Below are 19,698 nucleotides of genomic sequence, written 5' to 3'. Positions count from 1 at the left end.
CAGCAGCGGCGCAGGGAACATGCACCTTCAGCCGGTGCATGTCACCGTCACTCAGCGCGAGGGTCACCCGCGTTCCGTTTACACCCTGAAACTCACTGGTTACTGCGCTATCCGCAGAAAGCACAACACTGCCCTGCACAACAGGGTCTGTGCGGTTGCTGCCGGCAAACTGCGGATCTGCAATACGCACGGCGGTGCTCACCAGCGACCCCAAGTGCATGGCCTCCGAGAAGTTGAGGTGTAGGAGGCCGCGCTGCATGTCCAGGGCTGCGGCTTCCAGCGCAGGCTGCACACGGTCCTCAACGAAGACGGCGGGCTCCAGCGCAGAGAAACCGGCAATCCCATTGCCCTGCATATCGGTAATGGCCGCTGGGTCCATGTTCACCCTGCATGAATCGCTGCTGTAGCACAGCGCAAGGTCAAGCTGAATTGCGTCGGCGTCGCGCTGGTGAATGGCGACCGTCAGCAGACGCCCAACGCCAGATGTCGCGCGCGAATGCGGAAGAGCAACGCTCGCGCCGGCAGCCAGGTTTTGCACGCGCAAGCTCGCCAAGCGCAGCGAGCTCGGCTCCACAGGCTCGTCAAACAGGATGGTGAGGCGCAGCTGGTCCAAATCCACGCTGGCGTTGATGGCTGTGGGAGCCGTTGCGTCCGCAACGAAGGTGTCTGCGCGCACCAGTGCTGCTTGGGAGGTGGGCAGGGCGTTGTTGTTTGTATCGGTCACAAAAGCCCCATACACAAGGGAGGCCGTGCTTGCATTCACGGCGAGATGACGCAGCCTCTTCACGCCATTAGCACAAGCGCGCGTCAGCAACACGGCGAGCTCCGTATCCTGTACATCAAGGCTCACTTGCCCATCCACGGTCACGAGCAACACTGAACCAGCAGCTCCCTCGGCGGCTAGCGACACGTTCTGGATGTTGATGGAAGCTGGCAGCACGGGTTCGTCGAAGGTGAGGGTGAGGAGGGCAGCATTCATGTCCAGCGAAAACGCCGTCAGTGCGGGCGAAACAACATCCGCCCCAAACGACGTCACCCCAATGGCGTCCCCGCTCACAACCGTCGACACGACCTCGTTCCCGCTCATGTCTCGCACCAGCCCGCTGTCAACAGACACGTCGCACGTCGCCGCGTCAACGCACAGCAGCGTCCGCCGCTTGATCTCAAACACATCAAACGCAGACAGCGACACCTCAATCACAAGCCCGTCTCCGCTCAGCACCGTCCCTTGCTCCGCAAACCAGTACATGCTGGCGTTTGTCTGCATTGTACTGGCCATGCTGCTGTTGCTGCTGAGGCGCAAGCTGGTGAGATCGAAGGAGGATGCGTTGACCGTCTCGTCAAAGGTGAGGGTGAGGACCTCAGTCGTCATGTTCAGGCTCGCCGCCACCAGCTGTGGTGCAGTCACATCAGCAGAGACTGCGGCGGCTTGCAGACCACTGTCGCTTGCGATGGTGACCACCGCATTGCCATGCATGTCCGCGCATGCGGTCTCGTCCATGGCGAGGAACGTGTCCTGCACGGTGGTGCCAAGGCCGGTAAAGCGCTTGACGGTATTGAGATCGTCCTCCAGCACTGTGATTGTCACCACCTTGAACAGCGGTGGAAGCGCAGCAACACCGCGCACACCAGCCAGTCTCAAGGAAGAGACCGGCGCAGCGTCCGACGATTGCAGTGTGATGGCGCTTGCGTTGAACGTTGTGTTGGCGTCCATGGGCTCACTGAAGGTCAGCGTCAGCACACCCGCGTCCACACTCCAGGCGAAGCTCTCCAGCGCGGGTCGTGTGGTATCCGGCGTAAATGCCGCGACGGCCAGAGGCGTGTTGTTCGTTGCCACAGCAATGCCCTGCATGTCAGAGACGAGGGCGCCCGAGAACGCCACAGAGACGTTGGCTGCGTTCACAGCTAGGCTCCGCTCAACAAACACACGATGGAGATCTTCCGTGAGCAGGGACACCACCAATTCGTACGGCCCGCCCGTCACGTTGGAGGCGCCTTGCAACCTCACACTCTCCCCTGGCGCATGTTTCTCGTTGTTCTGTTGGAGGACGATGTCCGAGGGCGCAATGGTGGCAATGTCCGTCGGCTCCGAGAACGACAGAGTGAGGGTGGCGGAAACAAGATCCAACTCAGCGGCCTCCAAGGTGGGTGGCACAGAGTCTGCTTGGAATGCGTCCGCTTGCATGGCATCAGTAGTGGCAACTTCCACGCAAGGGTTGCCGACCGCGTCGACAACAGCACCCTCGCCCAGCGCTATGAAAGCTGTTGACACGGCAGTGTGTCGGGCAAGCTTGATCGCTTCCATATCCGTCTCTGACAGCTGCACTTCAATCAAATCTGACAGCATGAGCGGATCCCGCTTTGAAATCAGTGAGCCCTGCCGGGCCACGCTGGTCGCGACGCGCACCTGTTCAACAACGGAGCCAGTGTTGCTGTTGTTGCTGTTCTGCAGGATCACATCCGCAAGACGGAGGCTCGTGGCATTGATGGGCTCGTCGAAGGTGAGGGTGAGGAGGGCAGCGTCCATGTCCAGCGAAAACGCCGTCAGTGCGGGCGAAACAACATCCGCCCCAAACGACGTCACCCCAATGGCGTCCCCGCTCACAACCGTCGACACGACCTCGTTCCCGCTCATGTCTCGCACCAGCCCGCTGTCAACAGACACGTCGCACGTCGCCGCGTCAACGCACAGCAGCGTCCGCCGCTTGATCTCAAACACATCAAACGCAGACAGCGACACCTCAATCACAAGCCCGTCTCCGCTCAGCACCGTCCCTTGCTCCGCAAACCAGTACATGCTGGCGTTTGTCTGCATTGTACTGGCCATGCTGCTGTTGCTGCTGAGGCGCAAGCTGGTGAGATCGAAGGAGGATGCGTTGACCGTCTCGTCAAAGGTGAGGGTAAGGACCTCAGTTGTCATGTTCAGGCTCCCCGCCACCAGATTCGGTGATACGATATCTTGCGAGAGCTGAAGACATGTAAGGTTGAAGCTGTCCTGTGCCGGGTTCCCGGAGGTGTCTTTGACGACGGGCGACACAAACACCAAGAAGCAGTTGTCTTCGCGCGAACACAGGTCAGCGCGACGCTTGATTTCGTTCAACACATGCTCCTGAAGCACAAACCGAACACCCATTGGATAGGCATCCTGTCCAGGGATGGGCGTGCCGTCAACACCGACAGAGACAACAACGCCACTGCCACCGCCATCGCTGTCTGGCACCAACGCAAGCGCAGACGGATCGAAGGTGGACAGGTTCAAGGGCTCATCGAAAGCAAGATCCAGCACCCCGCTGGTTAAGTTGAACACGAATTGCGTTGCGCTGGGCTTGATCTGATCCGCGGTGAAGTTTGTCACCTGCACGGCCGCCTCTGGTGGAATGGTGACAATGGCGTTGCCAGCCATATCTCTGACAGCAACGCCGTTGCTGTTGTCCACCGTGAGAAACGTGTTGCTGGATTGAGAGGCGACGGCCGGTAGGGCCTTGAGCCGGTTGGCCACCGTCTCATTCAGCGCCATGACAACAAGGTCCTGGTCCCAATACGTCAGGTCCAGACCAAACAGGGTGACAGTGGCGGAAGGTGTCGCAGCCTGTGAACTGACCAGGCTCAAAGAGCGGCTGGTGAGGCTGCTGGCGTTGACAGTCTCGGAGAAGGAGAGCGTCAGCTCAAGGTTGTTCATGTCCAGGTTGAACGAGCGAAGCTGCGGGGCGGTTGTGTCTGCCACGTGGCAGTCGCCCTCGCGCAGCGCCGTCTGCTCATACTCGCTTGTCAGCCAGTTGCCGTTTGTGTCTTGAACGGTAAAGGCAGTGGCCTTGAGGAACGTAGAGTCGCGAGAGGTAGCCAGGGTAGGCATCGCCTTCATGTCATTGAGTGCGGCGTGTGTGAGTGACACCTCAAGAACCGTGTTATACTCAGCGGTGCCGGCACCAGCTGATGATGTGTTGGCAGCCACGCTGCCCACGAGCGACAACGCCAAGGGATAGGCGGACAGCGCGTCTCCTCCCCCCGTCACCGACGACGCGTTTGCGGCCGACTGCAGTGTCAGCGAAGAAACCAGAACAGAGGACACGTTGACCACCTCGGAAAAGCTCAGGGTGAGAACCCCCGCGTCCATGTTGAGGCAGAAGCCCTGCAGAGAGGGGCGGCCGAGGTCTGGTGTAAAAGTGCTCATGCCAATGCCGGTTTGGCTGATCAGGGCGTTGCCCACCATATCCCCGCCAAGCGCGCGTGTACCAACGCTGACATGGCAGTTGCTGGCTGAAGTGCACAGGCCTGGGCGAACCTTAACTGCAGTGATATCAGCTGTGCTCATCTGGAATGTCGCCTGCAGCAGGCCCAGTGCATGAGGTCCGGACACGAGGGTCGTGCCAGACGTGAGTGCAACGGTTTCGCCACCGGTTCCTGTCGCTTGCAGCTCAATGGCAGTGGCATCAAGCGTGGTGGTTCGAATGGGCTCCGAGAAGCTCAACGTCAGGGTGCCGTCGTGCATGGAGATGCTGGCTTGAACAATGGTGGGTGCGACATTGTCTGCGACATAGCTGGCAGCTTGAAGGGCCGTCTGGCCAGCCAGGCGAGCCACAACTGGCAGACCGGCTTGGTCCTGCACGGCACCGGCATCCAAGGCCAGCCAAGCGCGTGCCTGTGTGTTGCCGATCTCGCGCACGCGCAAGGTGTTTGCGTCATTGGCCCCAATGTTGACGGTGAGGGAAGACGCATCGACCAGGGACGAGGCAGCCAACGCACTGCTACCACTGGAGAGGGCGTACACTGGCGCCACAATGCCAGAAGAGTCTGCCATGAGCCGCAGCCCGCCGATGACCAGCGACGTGGCATCCACGGGCTCGCTGAAGCTCAGCGTGAGGGTGTTGAGCCTCATATCCAGGTCAAACGACACGAGCCGTGGCGCGCGCGTGTCGCGCTGAAAGCCAGCGACAGCCAGCGCCGAAGTGCTGCTCACTGGTGAGAGCGCATTTCCTGCCATGTCCCTGACCAGGTCTGCAGATGCGCTGATGAACGTCGTGGTGTTATCAAGACACAAGCCCTCATAGAGCTTGATTTGATCCACATCCTCCTTGGTCATGTTGACGAGCAGCTGCAGGCCACTAGTGCTCATGGAAACACCGCCAGTGAGCGTGTGCTGCTGCTGACTGGTGATGCCTGCTGCTGCTTGAAGCGTAATTGCCTGGGCTTTGAACGTGGACGCGTTGACGGGCTCATCAAAGTTGAGCGTGAGCTGCTCCAAGTCAAGATCCAGGGAGAAGGACGTCAGGGACGGCGCTGCGCTGTCTTGCGCAAACGAGGCAACCTGCAGTGCCGCTGCCATGGGTGCGAGGTCGTTGGGGAGCGGCTCAGACATGTCTGCAACGGTGCCCGCATCCAGCTGCACGTACGTTGTGCCCTGGTTGACAGCAAGTCCCGTCAGCAGCTTCACGTCGTGCAAGTCAGTGGTTGCAATAACCACGTCCACGACGCGTGTATAGTTGGCGTTGGTGGCCGAAACGCGGCTGCCTGCCGAGAGGCGGTGCGCCTGGAATGAGGTCGCTGGTGGGTTCAACGGAGACGGGCTGGATGCATTGGCGCTGTTCTGCAACACAATTGCCGTCACATCAAGCTCAAACGCTTGCACGGGCTCATCAAAGGTCAAGGAGAGCGCGCCCATGTTGTTTGCCAGCGATAGGCTGGCAGCAAAGAGGGTAGGCCTGGTAGCGTCCGCCGTGACGCTGGAGGCAGAGAGGTGCTGCGCGGGCGTGCTCCCAACTTCAAGCACGGGCAAGTGCACCATGTCCCGAATAAAGCCGCTGCTCAGTGCCACAAATGTGTTGTTGACATTGGTGGCCACAGACGGGCGCTGCTTGAGGTTGTTCAGGTCTGCTGTCGTCAACGGAAGGGACACGACCGCGGCGAAGACGCTGGGCTGGGTCTGCACGCCACTCAGCTGCACAAGCCCCAGGCTGGGGTTCACCTGGGCAGAGTCGAGGGTGCTGTCGCTACCATTGCCCGCAAGCCACTGCTGGACAAGTGCTTGCTCGGTAGAGAGACCTCCGTTGTACACAACCAGGCGTGCCGGCACAACACTGCTGCCATTCACCGTCTCGGAAAAGGACAGCGTCAGGAGACCGGCGTCCATGTCCAAGTCAAACGCGTCCAGGGTAGGCTGTGTTGCATCCGCAACATACGCCACAGTCGCCACAACAGCACCGGCCGCCAGTGCGTTGCCGTGCATGTCCTCAATAGCGCCGCTTGCCAGCGAGACCCAAGCGGAAGCTGCGTTCGTGGCGAGAGCGGGCCGCGCCTTGATCGCGTCGACGACGGCACGGGACAAGGAAACCTGCACAGACACGTTGTTGCGCTGCGGCTGAACAACCGTGCATTCGGATGTCAGCGGCACGCTTGAAGTGGGGATGGAGGCGGCGCCAGCAGCCGAGTCTGCGCTCGACTGCACTGTCAGGTGCGTCACCCGAAGCGAGGACGTGCGGACCGTCTCGTTGAACTCCAGCGTGAGCAAGAAAGCGTCCATGTCGAGGCGCGCAAGCACAGCTCCGGGCGCCTGGGAATCGGGCGTGAACTCGGAAACGCCGAGAGCAGAGGAAGCGGGGACAGGCACGAGCGAGTTGCTGTTCATGTCCACCACCAGCGTTGACTCCACCACGACAAAGGCGTTGCTGCTGCTCTCCGCAAGCCCTTCCAGGCGGGCGACGGTGTCAAAGTCGTCCGCTGCAATCTGAAACACCAGTTGGTTGCCGTTGGCCGTGTTTGTTGTTGTCAGCGCAGACAGGCGGTGGGAGACGGAGCTGCTGCTCTGTGCATCCTGGAGGGTGATTGCGGTGGCGTCCGCGGAGCTTGCCAGCACGGGCTCGGTAAACGAGAGCAGGAGTGTGCGGGAAGTCAGGTCCAGCTTTGCGTCCACCAGCTCGGGCGAGACCAGATCGGCTTCAAATTGGCTCACAGACAGGCCAAGCGCCTGTGCAATGGCGTTACTCGACACGTCGCGCACTGCGCTTGCGCGCAGCGTCAGGAATGTTGTCTGTGCACTCACGGCAAGCAGGGTGTTGAGCTTCAGCGCATCGACGTCCGCCTTGAGCATCACCACCTCCACGTCATAGTTGATCGTGGGCACGGCTTGCTGCTCGAACAGAGATGTGATGTTGCTGGCGCCGCTGAGGGCCAGCACCTCAAGCGGTGTGCCCACGTCTCTGGGGTCGTGGTCCTGCAGGATAATGTCTGTGGGCTGTAGCGTGCTGGCATCGACGGGCTCAGAGAAGGACAGCACCAGGATGCCGGAGGAGACCGAGAACGAGAACCCAAGCAGGGCGGGTGCCGTTGTATCGGCGTCCACGGTGGCTGCCGCCTGTGCCTGTGCCCACCCGATGCCTTGAAAGACAACGTGCGAGGTGTCCTGAAGGGACGGCGCTGGCCAGGCGATGCGACAGTTGCCCGCGGAGGTGCACAGGGCAGTCTTGCTCTTCAGAGCATTCAGCAGGGGCGTGCCCATGGACACCAGCACCACATTTGGAGCTGCAGTCTGTTGGGTGGCCTGTGCCGCTGATCCGAGGTTCAAAGCCAACGAAGCAGACGGTTGCATGGGGCTTGCCCCTGCAACAAGCGTAAAATCATTGAGGTCGAACGTGCTCATGTTCACCGTCTCGGAGAAGGTCAACGCAATATTGCCGCTCTCGAGGCTCAGTGCCCATGAAGAGAGCTGTCCGGCAGTTGTGTCTGGCAGCACGGCGCGTACCTGGGCTGCGTTGGTCGCCGGAACCGCCACCAGGGTGTTGCCGGCAACATCTAGCGCAGCAGCAACGCCGAGGCTCACAAATGTGTTGGCTGGGGAGAGTGCGAGGCCGTCCAGCTCCGCCTTGAGCAAATTCAGGTCGCTGTCGGAAAGGGCAATCACCAGCTCATAGTCGGACGTTGTGTTGGCCTGCACTGTGGTGGCTGCTGACAGCTGCAAGCTCTGGGTTGGTGAGGACTGCGCGTTCTGCAGACGCATGGCGGTCGCGTCCACGGCAGCCACATCCATCACATCATCAAACCCAAGCAAGAGCGTGCCAGCGTTCATGTCCAGCACGGCAAACTCAAGCAGGGGCGACACTGCGTCGGGCAGGACGGACGCAACTGCGCTGCCCTGTGCTGCCGGAATGACCTGCACGCCGTTTCCAGAACGGTCGGCGGCCAGGGTTGATGCGCAGGAAACATATGGGCCAGAGGCAGAGAAGGGCTGGCTGAGCTTCAACACACGCATATCGGCACGCGTCAGCAGCAGCGAGACGTAACGCTTCCTGTGGGCAGAGCCCGTGCCCACACCAAGCTGATCTATGTAAATGACGCCTGTGTCGTTGGACAGGAAGAAGCGCGACACGAGCATCGGGTCTGAGGTGTCCGAGTTGGACATGCCGCTGCCGTCGGCGTTGGCCTGGAGCTGCAGCGCCGTCGGGTCGATGCTATCCAGCTCAAGGGGCTCTGAAAACTCGAGGTGCAGGCGGGCAAGGCCAAGGTCGAGCTGCGCCTGTGCAAGAGCCGGCAGCACCGCATCGCCAACAAAGGCACCTGGCGTGATGTTGAGGTCCTCCAGCGACGCAACGGGCGTCGGCCGGGCAATGTCGGAAACAAACCCGGCAGCAAGGCTTAATTGCGTCGTGGTGGCATTGAATCCAAGCAGAGGGCTGCTGAGCAGATTGTCATATGTTTCGGACGAGAGCACAACCTCGAACACCAAGCTGAGGCTGTCAGGGACAACCGTGGCTTGGCCCTGCACGGACAGTGCCTGCGTGTTGGCGTCATTTGTGATGACGAGCTGTGCAATGTCAATGCTGTTGGCATCGATGGGCTCGGAAACCTCGAAGCGAAGCACGCCACTGCTCATGTTCACGGCCACGTCGACAACGCGCGGGGGCGTGGTGTCCGCAACATACACGTCCGTGCGCCTGGCTCCGGCCGGAGGAGCCTCCACGACCTCGTTGCCAGCCATGTCCGTGACAAATGTCGGAGGAAAGCTGATGTAGGATGTTGCACGCGACACACCGAGGCGGTCATTCAGTTTAATCAGGAAGACATCCGAGTCGTTGAGGCGGATGTTCAGCTCCAGGTCATCCTTGTTGTTGAGGATGGTACCCGGGGACTGGAACACGTGTTGCTCGAGCGCAGAATCCGTTGGGTCGTCGATGCTCTGCAGCACAAGCTGTGAAAGGTTCAGGCTCGACCGCTTCATTGTCTCGTCAAAAGTGAGCGAGATCACGCTCGTGTTCATGTTGAAGGTGTAGTGCAGAAGGGCTGGGCGCGTGGTGTCGGCAGTGTAGTTGCGGGCACGCAGATTACACTGCAGCAACGCGCCGGGCTGGAACGTCACTGTCACCACAGGACCAGCGCGAATGCTGCCTGCCCCCGGGAGTGCAGTGAGCTCGAGCGTCACACTTTCGGAGGAGAAGCTCGTCACGTTGATGTAGCCGACACCGTTGGTGATGGCAACGGGCGCGTCGCCAAAGTACGTTGTGGCTTCGTCACGAAGCACGACGCTGTCTCCGGTTCGGCCGCCACGGGCTTGCATTGTGACGTCGCGCTGCTCGTAAATTGCCGTGTTGTTGAACTGGTCCCTCGCACGCACTTCGATCCTCACATACTCGCCCGCAATGGAGTTGGCAAACTCGGTCACCTCGAACAGCACCGCGGCACCTGTGTGAGAGTTTGTGTGTGTGTGTGGGGGGGGGGGTGGTGAATGATGTGTTTGGGGGTTGGGTTGGGTTATGTGTGAGTGTGTGTGAGTGTGTGTGTGTTGAGAAGGAAGAGGCGCTGAAAGAGACCATTGCTACAATCTCCATCCACAACCAAAATGCTTCGTTCGTCTCCGCGTTTGGCCCTTCCCTAGGTACAAGTACACGTGCAATAGCCAGGGCTCATACAGCAACCAAACCACCGCGCTCACACAGAACAACGTGGCACCATCATGATAAACAGCCACACTGACCTGGGTAGAACTCGATGTCATGCGTGGAGGTAAAGTCGACAAGGGGCCGGCTGAAGTTGGGCCGGATGCGCAGCTGAATCGTCTCCGGGAGCGTGTTGCGAATGCTGAAGTCACCACGGCCATCAACAACGTCGACTTGGCCATACCCAGTTGCAGATCCGCTCCCGAGCACCTCCAGCCGCGTATTCTCTGCGGTGTTGACGTTGCCAAATTCGTCGAGGGCAAGCAAGGCAATGCTCGCCGCATCATCCACGCTGCTTTCACTGTCGCCTCGCAGCACGAAGCTCCGTGTTTGTCCTGGGAAATGTTACGGGAAAGGAAGGTCAGGTGAGCAACACACATTCGCACGCTCGCGCAAAGGCCGCAGCAGATAGGCAGCGGAAACGACGAGAGAACCACAGCGCCGAAGATGCCACCAAATACACAACAACAGCAGCAGCAACAACAGCAAATAACAACACGCGCGACTCACTTGGATTGAAGGTGACTGTGATGGAATCGTCGACGACGTCGCCGGTTTGTGTGCTGGAGAGCACCTCAAACACAACCTCCCCGGTGGTGTTGGACGTGTACGTAAACTCGCCAACCCCAGCAATAACGGAAACGTCCCAAGTTGTGGTATTGGCGCGAAGCACAGCAACACCCGTGAAGCTAGGTGCAAAGTTCCCATACTGGTCCAACGCAACCACACGTGCTGTCCAAGGATGACCAACAATAGCCGAAGATGTCGTGTTCAAAACGAACTTTGCCAGCGACCCTGTATGTATTGTTGTGTGTGTGTGTGTGTGTGTGTGTGTGTGTGCGCGCGCGTGTGTGTGTGTGTGTGTGTGTGTGTGTGTGTGTGTGTGTATTGGTTGACGAATTGAGCGCATGCATGTGTTCACATGTATGAGCGAGTGTGTGCACTTGCCAAGCGAGCGCCACGCATGTTGAGTCGAGGAGACGCAACGACACAACGGCAGCAACGGCAACAGTAAACCAGCACACCGCTACTGCTGTGCCTCTCCATTCCGCCCACCATGTAGTCATACCACCATCGACATGAACTAACACGCAATAAACCACCCGCAGTCACACACACACACACACCTGCAGCGATGGTTGCTTGGACGGTGGTTGTGGCGCTGGATGGGGATGACGGCGCATTGGCGCTCAAGGCGGCCGTGGCAGTCCCAGTGATGGTTTGCGGCAGCTGTGTCCTAAACTGCAGCGTGGTGACGCCGTTTTGGAACTGCGAGCTGCCAGATGAGGGGGTCAACCCAGTTCCAGTGAGATCCACTTGGACTGAGCCTTGCTCTGCTGTCGCCACGTTGGAGAACTGGTCCAGCGCAAGCACGCGCATTTGCAGTGGATCGCCATCAACAGAGGCGTTGCTGGGAAGACGCAGCGCAATCGATACTGTGGCGCCGGACAGGAAGGTGAATGACACAGGCGGCGGCACGGTAATTCCTGCAGAGGACGTGTTGAGGACCACACTCACAGCAGCAGGCACCTCTGACCCCACAGCCAGAATAGCCTGGCCCTCGTGAATCAGCGCCTCGCTGACGTTAAGCACGGGTGGGGAGCTCTGCAAAGGCAAGGGGCCATTGAACCCGCTTGCCACGTGGCCATACTGATCCACGAGCGTCACGGTCAGGGTGTGCGCTTCGTCCACCGTGAGTACAGAGCCACCGCTGCTCATGAGCGAGAACTGCGCAAGGACGGGATAGCCGGGCTGAAAGTCGAGTACGGTGGTGTTGCTGATGTCGAGCGCAGCGTTCGAGGCCGACTGGAAGCTCAGGTGCACTGCTTGCACTGCCGTGCTCGTCACCATGACTGTGCCAACACCACGCGTGACGGTAACGGGGCTGGAGAAGTTCACCACACCCATGTCGCTGGCTGATGCTGCAATGGCTGTAGTGCCGTTGAACTTTGGCTGCAGGTTGCCTGCGACATCCTCCGCGTAGACAGGGAGCTCCACCTGGTCGTCCACGCTGGTACGGGCAGGTAGCGCCTCCACTGCAAACCGCAGGCGAGCGGCGACGTTCGGCTGCACCACACGCTGGACTGTCACGGAGGCAAAGCTTGACGAAGATGCAGCAATGGTCACGGGACCTGCAATGAGCGGCACAAGGGATACGCGGCACACGCCAGCAACTGACTGGCATGGGAGGGCTTCACCCGCAAACGAGACTGTGGCCTGGAAGGAAGCGCCTGTGGCAATGTTGTTGAAGCGATCACGCGCGGTGACTGCAATACGCAGCGTCTCCGCAGCCAGAATTGTCTCCTGCACCTCAAGTGTCATGCTCTCTCCAGATCCTGTATGTGTGTGTGTGTGTGTGTGCAGGAGTTACATGAACCACATGTAGATGCAAGAGGCTCTTAATCGCTGACACGGTGTGGAATCTGTGCATGCGTGTGCGTGCATGCGTGTGTGTATGTGTGTACTTGTGCGTGTATGTGCGTGTGCGTGCATGCGTGTGTATGTGTGTATGTGTGTACTTGTGCGTGTGTGTGTGTGTGTCTTGTGTATGTGTGCTTGTGTGTTTGTGTGCGTGTGCGTGTGTGCTTGTGTGTTTGTGTGGCTTTGTATATCTACGTGCACACTTTGATCCTTGTGTGCCATGAGCGCAAAGTGTGTACGTGGACTGTGTTTGGGAGCAACGCAGGTATGTGCGTGTATATGTATGCGGGAGTGTGCGAGTGGCCATTGGCACATGCGCAAGGATGGGCTAAAACCTGGTTGGAAGATGACGGCGCCGGTTCTGTTGAGTGCAAGCTGAAGGCCATTGTTGAGGTTGGCGTTTTGAAATGCCAGCACCGCCGTCTGCGCAACTGTTGACCCCAGCGACAGCGAGGCGCGCCCACTGGACAGTGTGATGGTGCTGAGCCCAAGCACGTTGGTGCCGTTGGTCGTCAGGCTCGCAGAACCCGTGACGGAGTTGACGACGTTGCCAAACTGGTCCACAGCCTCCACCACCACGGTGGCTGGCGTACCGACCTCGGTGCTGTAGGCCTCCTGGCCAAAGTCGAGGGCAACTGGCTGGCCAACGGTGAAGACAACCTGGCGGGTGTTGGAGACAGTACTGCCGTCACTCGCGGCAGTCAGCGTTGCGCTCAGGGTATACGTGTCCGGCACCGTTGCTCTCATGGCACCGTATGCGCGTCCATGTGTGAGGGTCAGTTGCGTGCTGAGCACCTCTGCCGCGGGCGAAGCTGTGATGGCAACGGACCCGCTCATGCCCACCAGGTTTCCAAACTGGTCTTCGGCCACCATCTGCAGCAGAAGCTCCTCATCCACAGAGAGCGAGGAGGGGAGATCCCGGAACGCAATCGTGGTCACCGCCGCTGTGTGTGTATGTGTGTGTGTATGTGTGTGCGTGAGTGTGTGTGCGTGAGTGTGTGTGTATGTGTGTGTGTGTGTGCGTGTGAATGTGTGTGTGTGTGAGCGTGTGAGTTAGCGGAGTGTAAGTAGTAGCAAGGGGAACCCCGAAGGGACAAGGGTGCGGGATGGAAGCGGGCGTCGTCATTGATGTGAGCGTGGTGCACAGGACAGCGTGTGAGAAAAGCGCGCATGTTGACGACGTGTGGCTGAACCAAACCAAAACACGTGATTGGCAGGTGCCTGTTCAACAGCTACGCTCGCTGCGGGTCGCAGCCAAACTAACATGGTTGAAAGTTGAGCTGGAGCGTGTCTGAAATGTCGAGTGTCCCATCTGCCACGGACGCAAAACGCAGCTCCACCTGCTCGGCAATGGTGTTTGCAAGCGAGACCGTGGCTGACGGGGATGCATCGTACCCGCCCGACGGCTGCGCCAGGATGGACGCGGAGCCATTTGCGCTGACGGTGAACGTGGTTGATGTGGTTAACGCAACGTTGCCATATTGGTCAACGATGTCGACTTCGATGGAGGCAGCCGTGCCAACAACGGGGTCCGCGATGGTGTGGTCGAACTGCAGAGCAACGCCAGATCCTGAAGAAAAACAAAAACAAAAAACACACGCACGTTTATTCGGAGGGGGGGGGGGTGAGAGCCATTGTGATGGGCTTCGAGCGAACCAGCGAGCGCGACCCTGCAACCAGCGCCAGCACTCTTGTTGCGCCAAACCGAGCACCATCAAGCTTGTTGCATCACCACTTGCCACTTGCTACATGTGCACACACACGCACACGCACACGCACACGCACATGCACACGCACACACACATGCTCATGATGTGCGGGTTACGCACCGGGTTGCAGTGCAATTATGACCTCATCACCCATTGTCAGGCCCGTGTTGAAGGTGTCGAGAAGCGAGAGCGTGGCTTGGGCAGGTGCTGTTGATCCTTGGAATCGAAAGAGCCCCTTCCCGCCGACAATATCGACGGTGCTGGACCCGGTCAGAAGATTCACCAACTGCAGATCATCATAAGCGACGTCCACCTCAACGTCCCTCTCTTCGCTGCTGGCAAGGTTGCCGTATCGGTCATACACCCGAACGAGCACATCCTGCACTTCATCCACGGACGTGCTGGTTGTACTTGCATCCAGTTCAACCACGTGGCTCGGACCTGATGACCGGTGCAGGGTCGGCACAACGAAGCGTGTTTTTGTGTGCACATGTGCGTGCGTGCGTGTGTGTGTGTGTGTGTGTGTGTGTGTGTGTGTGTGTGTGTGTGTGTGTGTGTGTGTGTGTGTGAATGTGTGTGAATGCGTGTGTGAATGTGTGAGTGTGAATGTGTGTTTGTGTGCGTGAATGTGCGTGCGTGCGGGGCAAGCAAGTGAGGGTGTGTGCATGTGTGGTTTTGTGTGCATGTGTGCGTGTGCGTAAGATGTGCACATGTGGACATGTGGACGTGTGCGTATGTACACGTGCGGGCATGCGATGCAAGTGAGTGAGGGTGTACATGTGTGCGCGCGTGTGTGTTTATGCGCCAAGCGTTGGTGATGTGCACTTGCGTCGTTGCTCACCTGGAGCGAAGGACACGCTGACGGTTGCAGAAATGTCGGTTTCGACAGGCGTTGAGGCCGTTGACACAAGCGACACCTGGATGGTCTCTGCTCGTTGATCCACAAGCACAACCAACGCCGAGGGGCTTGACGGGCTGATGCTAATGGTGGACGATGCAGGCAGCGCACTGCCATTGGTGGCGAGCTGTATTTGAAAGGCATCGAACGACGTGGCAGTCACGCCGGTACTGTCTTTCGCTGTCACTTGCACCTGCAGGCCTTCTCCCACCACTTTGCTGGTGGAGTCAACCGCCAGATCAAGGCGATAAGGGCCAACACCTACCCAAGGCAAGGAGGAGAAGAAGGAGAGGAAAGCCAAAACATGGAACGCATATGCAGTTCAGCGCAATGAGTTGCATGTGATGAAAGTGCTGTACATTTGTGCAATAGCCGTGTGCAAGTACCGCCAGCATGGATGCATTTGTGCACATCTGTGTGCGTGCGTTCGGCAAGTGATGAATAGCTTAAGCTTCACCAACTCACCATCTGCCCCTCTCCCCCCCCCAAACCCCACACTCCCTCCCTCCCTAGTTCCGCCTCGCGCAACCACCAGTTGACCACCAGTTGACCACCAGTTGACCACCAGTTGACCACCAGTTGAACCAGCTCCACACCCGCAATCGCACCTTGAACAGGCGTGAAGCAGAGACAAGCAGTGGCGGCCAAAGCGAGCAGCATCACAGAGCTCCAGCGCCGCAGCGCCTTATGCCGAGATGGTGTTGCTGAGCTAGCCATGTCCTGCAGTCTGCTGACACACACGCAGCCGTGAGCACGCACGCGGCAGAGCAAAGGGGTCAAACACGCTCACCAAAACGCCCTGTGCTCGCCTGTGCACGGCACGCACACTTGAGCGGGAGGGGGATGGCGGCAACACTGGCAAGCAAAGAGATGCAGTGGAGCTGTGGTGGTTATTGTTGCTCTTGTTTTGTTCGAGTGTTGGGTGGCGTGCTTCTTGCTGTGTCTGCACACCCTTGTACGGCGGCGATGCCTTTCTTATTTTGTGTTGTTGTTGCTGTTGTTGTTGTTGGTGGTGGTCGTGGTCTTGTTGTTTGTTGTTTGTTTGGGGGAGGGGACGGTTGCTGGCTGCTTGCCTTTGCTGCCTTTTGCTTGGTAGCGGCAGGGTTGGCAGGGTGGCGCTCGCCCAAACTTTTATGTGAAATCCCATTTATAGGACACGGAGCTATGAGTAGGAAACCTGTTTCAGCTTGTCGGCTCACTGCCGGGCAGACACACAAGTTGGCACGATGTGGTCAGTGCATGCTGTGAGGACGGTGCGAGAGGGCGCGAGAGGGAGGCTTGGCGGAGGAAGAGATGGAGAGAGACACAGGCAGGGACGAGCGACGGATGGAGAAGGCGGAGGCGGTGCAAAGGAAAGGAAGCGTGAGGCCAGACACATGGGAGAGGTGGAGTTGGGGGGGGGGGGAGTTGCTTGCGGTGTGTGAATGCTCCAGTCCAGGTAGGACTGAATTTGGGTTTTGCTTGCCTTGCTTGCCTTGCGTTGCTTGACACCATTATCCTGGTTGATGCGGCCACATGCTTGGGCCTGCTCGCCATGCACAAACACGCACAGGCTATGAGACTGTTGGTGACCTGGAATATGTGACAGTTGCGGAGCTCAGCAAAGGTACGCAATGCTCGTACAAACGTGCATGTGTGTGTTATCAAGGTTGCTGGCATGGCGATGAGTGTGGAGGGCCTTTATTTGAGCCGTTGCATTCAACAGCAGCTGATCAGCAGCCCCAACACACACACACACACACACACACACACATACACGCACGCACACACGCACACACACGCACCATGCTCGCACACTTGCCCACTGGTCAGAGTTGGAGATTGGTGAGGAAGAAGCTGCCCAGATTCTTCGCCAGATCAAGGATGACTCCTCGTCAGGTGTTGAGGTATAACACGCGTTTCCCCCGCGCCCTTCCCGTTGCTCAAGCTGCCACCGTTTACATCTGCATCAACTCACACGTACCGTGCGCTGCGCTGCGTTGCGTTCTTCCCTTTCTTGTTTTACTTCTTCTCCCCACCCTCCCCCACCCCTTGTCCTCATGTTTGCAGTCATCGACGGTGTTTTCTGGACTGAGGCGAGAAGAGCAGCTGCACAGCCTCTCTACACTCACTCGTGACTTTGATGAGCTGCTGGGAGGTGGGATCGAACCGCGCAAGCTCACAGAGTTCTGTGGTGCACCTGGAGCAGGCAAAACCCAACTCGCGTGAGTCCTGTAACACACACACACACACACACACACACACACACACACACACACACACACACACACACACACACACACACACACACACACACACACACACACACACACACACACGCGTACATGCACACACGCGTACATGCACACACGCGTACATGCACACACACACACACACGCACGTACACTGCCTTGATGCACTGGCTCACCTTCTTTGCTGCCCGGTCCACCCCTTACCTCACGTCTTCTGGGTCTTATTGCAACGAAAGCATGCAGCTGTCTGTGAACTGCCAGCTGCCTCACGCATTTGGTGGACTCGCTGGACAAGTTGTGTACATTGGTGAGTGCCCTTTTGCCCCTCACCTCATTCTTCCAACGCACTGCCACACGCTGCTTTGGTTGTGCATATTCGCTCCCACACACCACATTTGCTCTTGACCCTGGCTGCACACGTGCGCACTTGCTCACGCGTGCACATGCGCACGCTCACACTGGCATGCATGTGTGCGTCTCACCCGCTGTAGACACGGAGGGCAGCTTCATGGCAGACAGGTTCAAGGAGATTGCAGAGCACACGCGCTCAGAGCTTCAGCCGCGTGCATCCCGACGGCGAAAGAAGCGTGAGCTCGTGTGTGTGTGTGTGAGCTCGTGTGTGTGTGTATGTATGTATGTGTGTGTGTGTGTGTGTGTGTGTCTACACATGCGCCTGCACGTGCACAGGATCACACCACACTCAACCTCCTCCCTTTCCTTCCTTACCGACAAAAATGGCCAACACAACACAGAGGCGGCGCTGCCGTCGGTCGAGGAGATGCTCGAAGGCGTGCACGTGTTTCGTGTTCACAACTACATTGAGCAAATCGCCGTGCTCAACGCCCTGCCTGCGTTCCAGATTGATCATCCGCAGGTGCATCATGTGTGCTATCCTCGTCTGCTTCATTTGCACATTCTCAGCCGTCGTTCTCCTGATCTGTGTTCAGCTTGCACCACAGCATGTACCACGTGCGTGAGCACGCACAGTGACTGTCACCCACACCCACACCCACGCTCCACACGCCTCAAGCCACGTCCTGAATATTCACCTGTCGCACATACACACACACACACATACACACACACACACACACACACACACACACACACACACACACACACACACACACACGCCTGCGCCAGGTGAAGCTGGTTGTGATTGACAGCATTGCGTTTCACTTCCGCGCGGACTTCCACGACATGGGTCTGCGCACGCGTCTGCTGAACGGCGCAGCACAGCAGCTCCTCTCCCTGGCCACCCAGCACAACATCGTCGTGCTCATCACCAACCAGATGACCACCACCATCAAGGATGGAACAGCAACCCTCATTCCAGCGCTCGGTGTGTGTGTGTGTGTGTGTGTTTTTACACAAGCCTGAGCATGGACAATGCATCCGTCCTTGTGTTTGAGCAACATTCAACGAAGGAGTGTGTTTGTTCTCATGCCTTACTTTGCTTGCTCCGCGTTGACAAATTCAGGGGAAACTTGGGCACACGCGTGCACAACGCGGGTTGTTCTCGCCTTTGATGGCGACACACGGTGAGTCAATCCATCAACACCACATGAGCCCTGACAACCACCTGCATTCAAACCACTCTGGGTTCCGTCCTCCTTCCTCTTATCTCTCCCACTCAAACCACATCCGTGCTGCGTTGGTTTGGTGTTGCTCGCCATGTACTCATGCCCCATGATGGCTGATGTGACGCGTTTTATCCTTCGCCTTCTCGTCAACGCTTGTTGCGACCACCAGGTCTGCGTCCCTCTTCAAGTCGCCGTCGCTGCCCGAGGGCTCTATCCACTACTCAGTCACGGTGCGTCCATGCGACCCGCGCTCATCCTCCAATGTGGTTTGAGTGCAACAGCTCAAATGTTCATTCACACCACACACACACACACACACACACACACACACATTCACACCACACACATTCACACCACACACATTCACACACACACACGCACGCACGCACGCAACACAACATTGTGTGCACGTGCTCTCATCTGGCAGGCTGGAGGGGTGCGGAGTGTGCGCGGGGCTGCGGGGCCGTCATCGCAGACGCCCTCGTCATCATCAACCTCCTCGACAGCAGCAACAGCAGCAGCAGCAGCTACAACAGCAAAGCGCCGACACGAGCACTCATAGCAAGCGGCCTGCGTGTTGTGTCGTCAGTCACTGGGTGATGTTCTCATTGCAGACGCAGCAAGAAGAGCAGCAGCAGCGGCGGCGGCGGCGGCGGCGCTGGTTGTGCGTGAGGTAAATGGCGAGTTTAATGAATCAAGGGAAAATACGGCGGGTTGCTTAATACCTCTTGCCTGACAGAGGGGCAAGAAGAGACCAAGTGGGGTGTGATGGTGGGAATGGACTGGGGCCAGTGCTGCTGCTGTGATTTTCAGACATGACCGTGTGTGCCATGATACAGCAAGCACCGCAGCTCCACGCATAGTTTTGCCTAAGGAAGCTTCTAAAATAAACGTTCACAACCACACGCACAGTGTTTGCCAACGCCGAAAACA

At 58.4% G+C, this 19,698-nt stretch overlaps 2 protein-coding genes across 2 annotated transcripts in view; one reads left to right on the top strand and one right to left on the bottom strand.

Annotated features, from left to right (window-relative positions):
* PTSG_00385 (uncharacterized protein) overlaps window positions 1-16,040 on the bottom strand; it is a gene marked incomplete at its 3' end in the record, with an annotated part of 33,685 nt that extends 17,645 nt beyond the window's left edge. The window contains exons 1-9 of the mRNA XM_004998877.1: window positions 15,560-16,040; window positions 14,895-15,212; window positions 14,174-14,494; window positions 13,609-13,914; window positions 12,680-13,288; window positions 11,051-12,259; window positions 10,434-10,718; window positions 9,962-10,258; window positions 26-9,669 (exon numbers count right to left, since the gene is read on the bottom strand). Of these exons, the coding sequence (XP_004998934.1) occupies window positions 26-9,669; window positions 9,962-10,258; window positions 10,434-10,718; window positions 11,051-12,259; window positions 12,680-13,288; window positions 13,609-13,914; window positions 14,174-14,494; window positions 14,895-15,212; window positions 15,560-15,668 (13,098 nt within the window). The 5' untranslated portion in view covers window positions 15,669-16,040. The remainder of the gene's footprint in view (window positions 1-25; window positions 9,670-9,961; window positions 10,259-10,433; window positions 10,719-11,050; window positions 12,260-12,679; window positions 13,289-13,608; window positions 13,915-14,173; window positions 14,495-14,894; window positions 15,213-15,559) is intronic.
* Window positions 16,041-16,108: 68 nt separating this feature from the next.
* PTSG_00384 (uncharacterized protein) lies at window positions 16,109-19,670 on the top strand. Its single transcript, XM_004998876.1, has 11 exons — window positions 16,109-16,182; window positions 16,504-16,557; window positions 16,764-16,837; window positions 17,001-17,155; window positions 17,419-17,489; window positions 17,674-17,769; window positions 17,935-18,056; window positions 18,326-18,524; window positions 18,663-18,723; window positions 18,935-18,995; window positions 19,193-19,670. The coding sequence occupies exons 1-11, from the start codon at window positions 16,116-16,118 to the stop codon at window positions 19,325-19,327; spliced, it is 1,095 nt and encodes a 364-aa protein (XP_004998933.1). The 5' UTR covers window positions 16,109-16,115; the 3' UTR covers window positions 19,328-19,670.
* The last annotated feature ends 28 nt before the right edge of the window (window positions 19,671-19,698 follow it).

The sequence above is a fragment of the Salpingoeca rosetta genome, assembly GCF_000188695.1.
Source record: "Salpingoeca rosetta unplaced genomic scaffold supercont1.1, whole genome shotgun sequence".
Lineage (NCBI taxonomy): Eukaryota > Choanoflagellata > Craspedida > Salpingoecidae > Salpingoeca > Salpingoeca rosetta.
The sequence above is the reverse complement of the archived record's forward strand: the minus strand, read 5'-3'. Positions and strand labels throughout refer to the sequence as shown.

Bases quoted from the DNA above. Each gene is read 5' to 3' on its own strand.
- PTSG_00384 (XM_004998876.1), top strand. From the start codon at position 16,116: ATGAGTAGGAAACCTGTTTCAGCTTGTCGGCTCACTGCCGGGCAGACA. The intron at 17,490-17,673 runs GTGAGTGCCCTT...CACCCGCTGTAG, and splicing joins TGGACAAGTTGTGTACATTG to ACACGGAGGGCAGCTTCATG. The intron at 17,770-17,934 runs GTGAGCTCGTGT...AACACAACACAG, and splicing joins ATCCCGACGGCGAAAGAAGC to AGGCGGCGCTGCCGTCGGTC.